Source organism: Anoplopoma fimbria, chromosome 20 (genome assembly GCF_027596085.1).
Source record: "Anoplopoma fimbria isolate UVic2021 breed Golden Eagle Sablefish chromosome 20, Afim_UVic_2022, whole genome shotgun sequence".
Classification (NCBI taxonomy): domain Eukaryota; kingdom Metazoa; phylum Chordata; class Actinopteri; order Perciformes; family Anoplopomatidae; genus Anoplopoma; species Anoplopoma fimbria.
In genome coordinates, this window is record NC_072468.1 from 620,831 (window position 1) to 634,283 (window position 13,453).

The 13,453-nt window shown below is 39.0% G+C and overlaps 1 protein-coding gene across 1 annotated transcript; it reads right to left on the reverse strand.

The window, feature by feature from the left end:
• Positions 1–1,756: 1,756 nt before the first annotated feature.
• Positions 1,757–12,763, reverse strand: LOC129109385 (tubulin polymerization-promoting protein). Its single transcript, XM_054621446.1, has 5 exons — positions 12,567–12,763; positions 7,161–7,241; positions 6,235–6,570; positions 2,067–2,220; positions 1,757–1,981 (listed from the first exon to the last, which is right to left on the reverse strand). Exons 2-5 carry the CDS (start codon positions 7,172–7,174, stop codon positions 1,772–1,774), a joined length of 714 nt encoding a protein of 237 aa, XP_054477421.1. The 5' UTR covers positions 7,175–7,241; positions 12,567–12,763; the 3' UTR covers positions 1,757–1,771.
• Positions 12,764–13,453: the final 690 nt, after the last annotated feature.

Genomic DNA, 13,453 nt, shown 5'->3' on the forward strand with positions numbered 1-13,453 from the left:
ACAATAGTACATTAGAAGTTATTAAAAAATACGACAATATTGTTCCTCCACATTGAAGGTGCACAGTATTTGGCATTAAGCACAAAAAACAGATCAAGCTACTGTAGCAGACAAAACAAACTCACTAATAGCTGCTAGATTTGCATTGATGCATGATTCTTCATCAGCTGAGGCTACAGGTAGTGTGTGACACAAACACTGTCACTATGTTGGAAAAATATTATACGAAAGTATATTACTTGTTTTCAATTTTCCCTTTTATCTCATACAGATAGTAAGTATACAATAGTAAAAACCTGCTTTTGTTTTCAGTTGAATTTGTGCCTTGGATGACAGTACCACACATAAAAGGTACTTAAATCTTTACCAACAGACAAATATGATAGCATTGGAGTGTTGCTGACTTTGTATGTACAAGTTGATACATATTGATTTCAGGCAATACAAGCTCTTTTATCATGATTCCACATTTTCATCACTTACTGTTTTTTAGCAATATATAATTTAAATCTGTCCAGTAGTCTGTCCTCACAGCGGTTCAGATAAGATATGACACACTCCTACTGTCATCTTTAAGCTTCTGAATCAAATGCAATATACATAAACATGCACAAAGTACAGCAATACAGAAAAAAACAAAATATGAAGCCAGTGTTATAAATTAAGCCATGTGGCTATAACTTTTTTAGAATATACACAATCTTACCACAAATATATTAGAACTACTGTATAGAAATCTGATGAGGAAATATAAGTAAAACGTTAAAAATACAATCTTGTACAACTGAGCTCATTTATTGTGGTTAGAGCTTCCTTCTTCAGATAAAAACACCAATTTAAAAATGTTGGCAAAATGGTTTGTAATGTGAATAAAGACAGAGTAAGAGAATATAGATTCTCCTATTGTATTTTTTCTGGTGAAGTGTTGTATCAGGCATATTTAACAGGTTTTCATGGTATGGGCCTTTATGTGTTACATATTCACAAAAGTAAAATGATACGGCAAAAGTAAAACATCTTCAGTCCAACAGTTATCTACATTTTGACCGTGCAAACATTTTTAAACAAGTTGACAAAACCCTTAATATATTTTCTTGGTTTGAGCTGAAGGCAAATTATTCAATTGCTTATAAAAAAATGAACAGCAGATTTCATAAAGACTTAAGTTCATCAGCAGGGATGGCAGACAAACACATAACACTGAATGGGGAACAATTTAAGTTTTCAAAAGAAATAAGCATTGATAATGCAGTATTTTTGTCAAAAATGCCAATTATTACTTAAATTCAACTAACAAATTAAAAATGCATTTCTTCAACTAAATATGGGATTAGAAAAAAAATCCACTAGTAAGTGCAATGTTGTTATTTAATCAAACTTTTGTCCCACTTTTGTTTTTCCTGGCATGTTGTTCATTGTGCTCAATAAATATAAGGCCCTATCATAACAACAAAGCTTCAATATTCATAGCATAGCAGTTTTCTCTCTTATTCTTTTCAGAGATTTGCAGTAACTTGCAATCAGACAGGAATGTACCAGCTGGTGATGACTTGGTAAAAATAGATGTAAACATTTTTCCAGTTCTCACACTTCTCAAAGAGAGGAACTCAAAAACATCTCTCTTTCTCACACACACACACAAACACACAGACACAACATAGATTGGTGGGAAAATATATGAAATCCTATTCTTTTGTGCTTTCTTTGAGTAATCATTTAATAGAAAATTATCCTAGTAGTTGATCGAATGTTTATTTCCTTTTGCCGGCCCTCACATGGGTTTGCCCACGGTAGGTTTATTCACTTTCTTTTCGTAGGACCCTCGATGTTTGTACCCCGAGACGTATCCTGAAGTGTCAACCATGTCCACTCGTCCCGCCTTGCCCTTCCCGCGACCAGTGCCGTCAAAGCGCTCCTTGTGTGACCCTGTAAACTTGGTGGGGTCTGTAAGACGGCTCACTGTCGGGGAAGCCACGGCTCTCTACGAGGAATTTAAGAAAACGTTTGAGTTTATTCTGTAATTGCTGGTATGAAATAGTCAGTAATATTTTACCTTTGAGTCTTACCGTGACTCCTGCGATGACAGGTGTTTTCCCCTCAATCAGCTTGAAGACCTCGGCCTCAGCCTCCTCTCCAGGCTTTTCTTTATATTTCTTCCTGGCCAGCTCTCCGAGTGCAACCTTGAACTCGTCGTATGTAATGGTGCGACTGGATTTCTTCCTGAAATATGTGTGTAGAAAAGTAGCTTAAGAAGGGGATAACACTTGTCAAAGAATAGAACATAAAACCCCCACAAAAATATGATCTCAAGTGTGTCTTCAGGGATAGAAATGCTGTATTTTGGCTCACTGTATCAACTTTTCTACAGCCTGTCAGAGTTCGAAAGCATAAAAATGAGAGCGGACAGTAGTGTACACAGAGCCATGTGTGATCACTTCAACATGGCAGATGTGAGACACAGCTTGGAGATGGTATCCTGCTGAGATAAACACTGAGAAACCGTTCACTGTTTGGATCTCGTCTCCCTGTACTTCACTGTTGTCTGAGCAACCGCACAGACTTATACACATTCACCTGTAGGCTGTATGTGTGTCTTCATATCATGTATCATATTGTGTCCAGCTGTACAGTTCAGCTGCAGAAGTCAGGAAACAGCCCTGATGTTTTTCATTCCAGCTAGGGACTTTTAAACCTGCTGAATCCCTGTATTCTCATTTATAAGATTAAACTGTTGTAACCGCTGACAACACTATATCATCATCATCATCAATCATTCTCCTTCTGAGAGTGCTCCAGTTGTTTCACTGGCCATTTGCCCGTTACACTGCCATGTAAAAAGTGCATAGTAACACAAACACAAACAGCCATTGCCGTGGTGATAAATCACCTCAACAACAGCCTATAAAGCCTGCAGTCTTCCGGGGCAACCTGCTGTCATAGCAACAAGCTACAGTAAACAGGGATGTTTGGGTTTATTATTAATTTGACTCATCCAGTGAGAGGTTTTGTTTGGGCAATCCATCAGTGTTGAACATTTGAGAGCTTCATTCCTTTGCGCCTGTTCCATGCTGTCTATTGTCAGCAGGGAAACTGGACTTCTAGCTGCCGTTTCTGTACGAGGAAGATAACTGTGTGTCCTCTGCAGAGCTCCCCAGACAGAGTTATTTAATTCTCCAAAGTTTATAAAGGATCTAGCTGTGTAAATAAAAGCAAATCACAATCTGAGCAGGCTGCGATAAGGTTAAGAAGGACAAAGGTTATAGGACGGGTTGAGCTTTGTTTCAGTCCAAGATACTGCGTTAGCTGACCTGCTGTTTATTTACATAGTTCAACCATCTGCAGTACATGACCCATATTAATCTGACAGTAGTGCTAAAAATGCTCGTGCACCGCCTACGATCATGTTCAATGATATGGAAATACGACCAAAGCCTAGAAAATGACTAATTAGTCCACACCAGATTTCTACCTCATCCATAGTTTACACTGTGGTGTTTTGGCTCCAAGCAGGCAGACGGCATAGCAGAGCCTAGATGTGCTGCAGCAGACCTCCATACCATAATAAATACAGATTCATTCGGCCATACTGTGATTAGCCAGAGCTCATTAAGATGTTTCATTTTTCATGTGCAAGCAAAGAGCTTTGACACTGATTAAAGGGAAAGTGGAGATCTACATCTTTGGCATTGCCACCCTACCCGGCTCAGTCATGCCTAGAGTCAGAAAACCACATGAAAACGAGCCCCTCCCCCGTTTGTACCTCTTTTTATCCTGTGGCTGACTCTGAAGTGTTCGCACACCACACGCTTCGTTCAGATTGTACTGTACAATCCTCCTCAACACAGCTGTGGTTCAAAATGCACGCATCACATCCGAGCATCTAATTTATACCACATTGCTGAATTTTTTAATGTTGCTCACCAACGTAGTGGGAAGTAAACAAGCTTAAATCCTTCAGGCAGCTTTAAGTTCACTCTCTAGTATTGCCAAGAAATATATTCACAGCAGCAAACATGAACTCTCATTGCCATGCTAATTGTGTGAAGGTGCTGATGTGGGCGACTCATGCTTACTGGAAAACAAGGGTGCTCCTTTTGTTTTACAAATGTAGGAAGATTTGTGAAGTTTACTGTAAGAGGTCATTACTGAAATAATTAAGTCAGAGGGTATGTATGATAAAAGCTTCAAATATAGTCAAATATGTGGATCAATGTAAGTCTATGGCGTCCAAAGCCACATGCATGTTTGGCTATCTTTAAGGACTGAATCCAGCCACTGCCTTCTTGTGTATCTCCTTTAACATGTTTTGTTAGTTTTTTAATTTAGGAAACTATAATGTGAATTGACAAATCCATTTCAGAGCTGAACTCTTAATTTCAAACACCTTCATGATACACAATAAATCAGGAATTTGAAAAATAAAAGCAATTTTAGTTTCCACTGTTCTCTATATATCTGTGATAGTAGTAAGTAAGTCCTAGTTTTGTGGAGATACATTTTAAGGAGCTCCTGGTGACGCTTTTTGAAATATTGTATCTTTCCTGAACAAAATGTTTTCATAAAGACAGGAATAAACTGTTTCAAAGTGAAAAATCACACTAAAACCATTTCTGAATCTCCTGTATATATAATTGTGTACACAAAGTGACTGAGACAAAATGTTTCCATCAGCAGGAGATGGAAAATCCACTAAATCAGTGTGAGATTCTAACTCCTGAAGACTTGATGATGAGTGGCTTCACTTTTCTATCCTGGTTAATAACATTCAACCAGGGCAAAAAAAATTATAAAAAGCTGCTTGTGTATGAATTAAGAGAAACAAATTAATCATTACAACATCATAAGACGTTGTAAAAGCCCTGACTTTTCCTAAACCATTATTATTATGTGTCACCTTACTGTATGTGGCCAACTTGTGGCCGCTCGGCTTTCCTTAACAAAACATTACATTGTTTTTCAGCTCTGGTAAAAGTCAGTTAAGTAGCCTGACATTACTCAAGATGAACGGACAACAGCATAATAAGGGAAAAGAATGTTCACTGTTGGTTCAATCTTTCTGTTCAGCTGTTACAGTTTGCTTGCTGAATCAGTATCCTGAGAGAAAGTCAGCAGCAGCACCAAAAAACTCAATTTGGTTCAGTCTGTCTGTTTACTCTTTTTGAGGAATTTGATTAAGTTGCTCAATCCAACAAAAAAGGCAGCCATTTTAAAAATTGGACCTCATCCAGTGTAAGTTTAAAAAAGATACAGGATCACATTTTTAACTGGAGTTGCAGTCCAACAAAATTATATTTAATCTAGGTTTTGAGTAAAAACTTAACTTGACGTTAAAAGATAGGTTTCAATTTAATCTTTCTTAATTTTGAGCTAGTTTGAAATGCAAACCATGATTTAAAAGATAATTAAAATGAATCCTTGTTGGTGCAAGCGAACCTTGATGTGGTGGGGAAGATATCTACACACATCTGCCCAAATACATTCAGTACACTTTGTCAATGTAAGGACAGCTGTACAGATGAAACATGTTTCTTCTTTGTCAAAGTAATATTGAGGTCACAGCTTATTATTAAAAGCTACTTCACTAAAATCAAGCAGTAAAGGATGAATCAATCTGGCCTAAGGAGATACAGGATGAGCCATCATGACCTCTTGCTCTGGCTGCTGCTTCTGATTTACAGCCAAGCCAACTTGGTATAAGAAACAAAAGCATCGTCCAAAACAATGCCTGAAAACATTGAACTCAGTAAACTACGAAATATGTGCCTCAGAGTTGTTTCTATGATGCTTATACCAATTTCAGTTTGATAAACATTGGAGCAGGCACTAATGAAACAGTTGCCATCTAAATAAGGTGTCTGAATTACTTGACTGTGTGTGTAAACAGGATACCACAGATTAAATTATTTGAACACTAATGAAATAGAACAGAAACATTCCTCCAGTGCAATCTAGAGACAGTTTTCCTCTGCACCTCTGTGTTCCTAACAACCATAATGGTTCCATGTTTTGCACCACTTTAGTGGCCTTTTGGGCATGCTGATCTGGGTGACTAAGCCTGGAGTCATCTCAGCTGCTGCAACAGTAAAGTAACACTGTAGTTTAAAGCATCCTGTAGTGGCATGCCTGTTACAAGATCTTAGCTGGTTCAGATGTTGGCAGATTAAGCAAGAACAACAGACCTTGAAAGGAAAGGTAGCTTGAATAGGCAAAAATAAACAATGTTGCCTTTCTTACTTGACTTTGCTGAAGACGATGTCAACGTCAGTGAGGGTGATGTTCTTGCCGTCAATCACGCCACAGTCCTTGCAGAGCTTGGACCAGTTCTTGCCGTGCAGGTCCTTGCCTGTAGCTCGAGTATCACCGTGGATGGCGAAGCGGCGAAACGACTCTTCCAGAGCGGTCACCTCCACTGGTGTGGACGAGCCCACGCCTCCGTCACTAGTCCCATTAGACTCAGTTGAAAGCCTTTTGGACAGCCGGTCTTTGGAGTGTTCACTGTGCGGCCGTAAAGGGACCGAGCCCATGTTAGGATGTTTGGCTGTCTGGACTTTAAAGTCATCGATGTTGTCTCTGAGGGGGGGAATAATACATCATCCATGTGATGTGAACGCTGTTTACAGTTGAGGTGATATAATGGAAAATAGAGTACACGCACTGAAGCCACTCTTTCGAGCCAAACAACTGAATACTTATAACGCAAGAGGTTCTCTTGGCTTTACATCAAGTAACAGCAGTAATTCTTATCAAGATTTACAGGAAAAATGAATGGTGTTGATTACAATCAACAGATTCAAGAGAAAAGGCACACTGAATCACAGTCATTTCAGCAAGGAAGAATAACATAAGAACTAACCCTGTTTTGCAATGGACAGACTCTTCTGCAGAACATTAACTGTGTCATGCCTTAACGTCAAGACACAGCTTGTCAACCTGTCTTTGGCTGTCCTTTTTTCTAAGGTACTCTAAAGGTGTGTTTTTGTGCCCATACTGCCTGTGAATTTGGTCCAGATGTCTTTATCTTCTAGTTATAGGTGAATGATATTAATAGATCTCTTTGGAATTCAAAAGGCACACAAATCAAAATCCAAGAGAGCAGATGGATGTTTGAATTAACACAAAATGTGAGGTGAAGGCTCATACCATGACTTCTAAAAACTTACTTCTGGTCTGCCATGCTTGTGCAGGAATTTGGTTCCTTCTGTGCAGTGCTTGGATTAGCTGACTTGTGTTTTCTCTTTGTGCTGTGGAAAAGATGAGAATGGAGGTGAAAACTGTGAGAGGATTTGTCTGCAAATATGTAAGTGCCAGAGAGGGGAAGTGATGAAACAAATGAAAATGAAAGCAATAAACATAGCACAACAAAAGGGTACAACATTCAACTCATATCCTGGTCACTCTTTAATCGTGCTCCAATAAAAACACAACTATTTATGACATAATGTCTAATCCAGTTTTACGCACAGACAGAATTATATTTAAGGAAAACTTTCAGAATGGAGTGAATAATAACCACAGAAAAGGAACAAGATCAAAATCCTCATCATTAGCTCCAAATTACCCCCAGATAACATGTGTCTTTAAACTGTTGTTTGTTGTGACGGATCATTAACTGTTGGATTTGCACACTGAACAACACCGTCTCCTCTTTTGCTTGGATGATTTCATTCAGACTTAGTTCAGGGATTCCTTTCTTAACACATCATCATCATCCTGACTTGCATCTTTTTGTTTGGAGCAGCGGCATTTCACCATCAACTCGGCCTCACACTCAAACCACAACCATAGTGCTTGCATTAGTCATTAAGGTAACATTACCGCTATACAAAATAGCAAATAATCCCTTGTGCTATTATTTATAAGAAAATATAATACTGAACTATAATTGTAGCAAGTGATGGTGCTCTGCTCACCTTTCAGCTGTTCCCATACTTAGCTCAGCATCCTTAACAGAAATGTGTTTCCATGGCAAAGTACACCCTCCTCAACAAAGTCTCTAAAACCAGTATCTGCATTTGCTGCAATCTAAACCAGATACAAACAAGATGCAAACTGGAGAGAGATGTTGTGTCTTGTGGACCTAACTGTCTGCTCCAACTACCAAAGTTTCAAGCAAGTCGCCAGTAAAGCCCTTTCACTCACCCCCAGTGGCGCCGTGTGAAGCGAAGGGTTTTGGACCCTGTGGCCAACAATTACAAATGTGACCTTGCTAAGTACAGTTGACACTTGAATTGGTACAAAAGGTCCAAGATTGACACTGCATAAAGCCATTATAATCGGGATGTCAATTCTTAGAGGGAAAAAAGGAGATTATTGATGTCTATGAATAATGGCATTCAGAGCAACGGACACTGGGAACCCATTGTCCAATGCTAGGCTTCTGTGTCTGGCCCATGCCTGTTTCTTCACACATACACGCATGGTGACATCGCAGAGTACCACTATTGATGGAGGGGGTTTTGTAGTCATATGTCATTGAGGACTCAGGCCAAGACAATCCAACTAGAGTTATTGAGGTTGTTGAAGCCTCAATTTATTTTATTTATATAGTATATATACACCAACAAAGTACACGTAAAACCCTTGATACATATCACCATCATTTTTAAAATCCTATGATAGATCTTTGTAATTGTGCCTATTTTCAGTGAATATGTGTACATTTGCACTCAATGTTATGGGTATGCTCTTGTTATAAATGGTACCGTTACCATTGTTTGTCTGTTTTGGTCAATACATTTATAACGGTAGAATGAATTTCCAATTTAGCCTGTAATTTGCACTTTAAGCATTTCAAAAATTTTAAGAAAACAGCAAAATTGCTTACATGTGAAATAAGAAAAATAAATAAAGTTATAACATAAAGAAATGTGCTTTCATATCAATGCAACTTAAGTATATCTGAATAAATATTCAAGCATCAAATCCAAATAATCTTTTTATTTTTGCTGAATCATTAAGTATATAAAATGTCTGAAAAGAATGTCCACAAGGTAATATCTTTAATGTATTTGTTTTGGACATCAAACAGCCCAAAGCCCAAAAGGAATTCAACTAACAAACAATATTCAATATGAATTAATTCAAACATAAGCAGCAAATCATCACATGTGATGCTGGAACCAAAGACCAAATATAGGGCATATTGGTGTGATAGAAGACTAATTAAAATACAATGATTGATCATCAAAATTATTGGCAATTCATTTTTTGTTGGACAAATCAAGTAATTCCCTTTAGATCATAACACACAATGGGGTTTTTAATCAAGTTGTTCACGTACAACTATATGTTTATGTGGGAGGTATACAAATTTATAATCAATAGAATTACACTGTAATTCAAAGAAAGGAAATTCTATTATTACAACCTATATTTATAAAATAAAATAATTATTCTGATGGTCCATCATTACTAACTAAACAGTACTTTAAGTGGAGATCCACATTCTTTGCTGTGTGTTTTCCTTTGTGCTTCAATGACAGCAGCAGCATCATTGTGAAACAAAGGAATCTTTTCACTCTCCTCCTCCAATTTATAGTCAGTAGTTTCAAGAGTCCAAGTCCTCAGTACAACAAGCCTTCTCAAACCACATTATGTTCAATACATGAGGGAGAGGTCATTTAATACAGTTCAGTGGCCTGAAGTAGAGCACATACTGAGATAAAAGGAAGTGTAGTGCTCTGATAGAATATAAACTCATTATAAACTGTATAGTTTGGCGTAGAGACCATTTGGTGCTGTACTTTAACAATATGGTATTTTGGGCCAAATTCCTACTCTGCTATATATATTTTTAAACAAAACCAGTTCAACCATCGTAGTGGAATGGTTTTGTCCTGTGCCTTGTTTTCTGCCCCACTTTGCCACAAACACACGAGAGAAGCCATTTGGTTAAGGGCAGATCTCCAGAGACAAATCTGTAACTGGATGACAGCATGCTTACATACGCTCGCCTTCTGGCAATACACTGCACAGATGAGTGCCTTAACCATAAATTGACCCATTTTGAACTGCATCTATTCATAGCAACAATACGCAGCCATGGCTGGAACATTCTATTCATTCTCAAGGGAGGAGATCAGCCGGTAGACAACATGCAGGCTGAAATACCAAAAAACAAAACTTGAGCTTTTAACTGTGAGTTTGGCAGATGGTGTTTCACTCACAAAATGATGACACTGTTGTCAGTGTGACGTGAGTGTGTGTGAGAAGAGAGTTTGACAGGGGCCTCCTCCTCCATCGTGGTGAGTGGGCATGCAGAGATCCCATCTGCTTTCTATCTAGATCAGTGTCCTTTCCAGGCAGCTGCTCAGGAACGTGCCGGTGTCAGTCAATCAAAATGTAAAACAGAGACCATCGTTGCTACACTGAAGCCCCTAGTGTCCTCAAAACGTATCTCCATCTATAGTCTACCATATCTACCATATTTCTGCTACGTATACTATCGACTACTCCTCTTAGCCATACCTCCACTATTCCCCAAAAACTATTAAAACAGATCAGTGAGCGATAGAGCTGCAACGATTAGTGGATTATTCTATTAGATTGCCAGAAAATGAATTGCCATCTATTTTGATCATCCATTAATTGTTAAATTTGATGGTTCCAGCTCCTCAGAATTGAGAATTTATAATAAATATGATATTTTGGTCAGACAAAACAAGAAACTATGTGACATGTTCCTTCATTACAATGAATGTGTTCAATGTGGTTTCTTTTGACATGCTTTTGTGTGTGTGTGTGTGTGTGTGTGTGTGTGTGTGTGTGTGTGTGTGTGTGTGTTAATATACAATATATATATATATATTAACACACACACAAATAATGGTTTTTAGTGCCCTAAAAACTACTAATCCTCGGCGAAAAATTGATCCTAATAAAATATACTAAAATATACAGTGCCCAGCTGTTTAAGGAGAATATTTTGCATAAATATGGAAGCCCTGTCTTTAACATGGTCTGTTTCAGGCACTGACACCACTAAATCCAACCCCTTAAAACATTTCCCAGTTTGGCCACAGTCCCCCACCCTCACTCTCCCACAAAGACATAAGGAGAGCGGGTATGACATCAGCTTGCTGCAGACCGGGTCTGAGGTCACCACCACGCTGTCTCTATTCAGTCCTCGCCTCCCTAAACCCTTTAACTGCTCGGTGAGTCAAAGATCTTGGCAAGCTTTGTGCAGTAGAAAAACAAGATGTTTGAAACAAGCAGCCACAGTGGTTATTGTTGGCAGCAGTCGCAAGCCAAATAAAGGTATAAGGCAGCGTAAAGACGGCCCGGGGGTCCTTATGCAACCCCGCATTTGTGAGGAATACATGATGCCAGAGACAGCATAAGTGTCCCTGACATGGCTCAGATGGAGAGAGGTCTGTTGATCCAGCGGCAAAATAGCTCTGAGTCCAGTTTAACATTTTTATAAGCCAGACTGTGTTGTATAATGTCTCTTAGTTAATGAAGATAAGCCATTTTAAAGTCTTTGTAAAGAAATGCCATGCAGTGTCTTTCTTACAACAATACCTTCTCCAGCAGCCAAACACACTGAAAACAAAACACAGTTAAACACAATAGCAGCTCTACCATAATGTTAAGATCAATGTGAAAAAAAGAATCTGCCCTTTTGTCAAGCAAATAAAATGCCGTCGGACTGCAACACTTCATTTTGCCCAAAAGCATCCCCTCTATTTTTGGAAACCTGACCTGAATTTGAGTCACCATAAACAAAATAGGGTAATTTACACTATGAGATTAATTGTTTGTGACAGAACCCAAAGGCTCTTGGACCAATGCAATGAAACCTAGGACAGTGAAATCTGGGACAAAGTCAGTGACTGTGCTTTCTTCTCATGCATACCTAATTCAACGTATGGGGAATGCTGCTACAAAACCATTTACTGAAAAAAACAAAAACATATTACCTTCCTTAGATGTACTGTTTTTGGATTACCTCCTATTACCCTCTTTATTATCCCTAAGAGCTCAATTCACGGTAGATCAGGATGCTAATAAAAGAGGGCGTACATCCTTTTTTTAAATGCACAATTATGTAACTACATATGTAAGCCAGCAGCTTGGCATGAAATCTGCAGCTACATGCCAATTTCTGACAAGTAACGTTGCTTATTGGAGAAGCCTTCAGTCTGGCTCTCACTGAGCTTTAAAAAGATAAACAGTGTTTATGTTACTAGACATGGCTGCAGCAGTCAGTGCGAAACATGTTACATAAACTTGCAAATGCCAGATTCACACTGAGTCAACGTGATCAGTTTGTTATTGTCAGTCCTTTAATGGGTGTCTGCCAATGCAGAACATGACATTATAGGACAAATGTGACTCAGGTATATCAGGTATATCAGAGCATGCCTCCACACGCCCTCACAGCTTCAGATGCATGATGCAGTTCAGGAGCATACAAAGACATGAAAACAAAACTAAAAGAGCCCCTTCAGGTATCAGCTGCATTCTGTGTGGGCTGTCATACAGTCATATAGGGAGAACATGCAGTTCAAGCATGAGCCAAAACAAGCAAGACTTTAAGAAATAATGCCAAATGCAGTTCTAATCACCTGCTGGTGTAATCCTCCGCCTCCTTGTCGAGTTCACAAAACCATAATTTCGCGTCGTGAAGTCCTGAAGGTTCTTCTCGTCCCGCTGCTGAGCTCCAGTCTGCTCGACGGCTCAGTGTCTCCGAGATGCTGAAGAGAAACCAGGCCGCTGATTGGCTGCCACAGAGCTCAGTGCAGCGCTGATGAACAAGCAGCAGGAGCTCAGAGCATCTTTGTGTTTGGTGCTTTGAGAGGCGGAGGAGGAATATGTAAACACAGGATGTGGATGGTTTCATATTGAGTGTCATTGAAGCTTCATTAATAAACAACCAGTGTGACATGAGGGGCCAATGGTCACGTACAGTAGCAATAAAAAACATATTCTTTAAGGTTAGTGCTCTCTGATCTTGGCCCTTGTTCAAGAACAAGATATTTTTATGCTCTGGTTGAGCAGTTGAGTGGCCTGAGAGAAACTGACCCGCAGGACTTTATATCAAGATGGGAAATTCTCTGTCGGCAAAAAGGGATGCTTATCTCTGAAAGACTGCCTCTGGTTCCTACTCCTCTGATGTCCAGTTGTCTTACATAACCAGTAGCCTAATGGTTGGACATGGATGGACATTATGTAAGCCCTAGCCTTACTGATGGTTCAAATAATATAGTAATACCAAGCTCTCACATATATTATTCAAAGACAGGGGCAAAAGGCAAAAACATGCATGTTTATGAGCAAAAGAAAACGCATGTATCATGTTACATAAACAGCCTGGACTGAGTGAATCAGTTGATGACATAATAGTTATCTAAAGCTGCTTCCAGTGCGCCACCGTGTGGTTAATAGCAGCCCTCACCCCATTTGGAGTTTCTCAATTTCCCCTTGCATCTGAAATAATAAATGGAAAGGCAAA

Bases quoted from the DNA above. Each gene is read 5' to 3' on its own strand.
- LOC129109385 (XM_054621446.1), bottom strand. The intron at 2,221-6,234 runs GTAAGAAAGGCA...CACATATTTCAG, and splicing joins ATCGTCTTCAGCAAAGTCAA to GAAGAAATCCAGTCGCACCA. The intron at 1,982-2,066 runs GTAAGACTCAAA...AATTCCTCGTAG, and splicing joins CTGTCATCGCAGGAGTCACG to AGAGCCGTGGCTTCCCCGAC.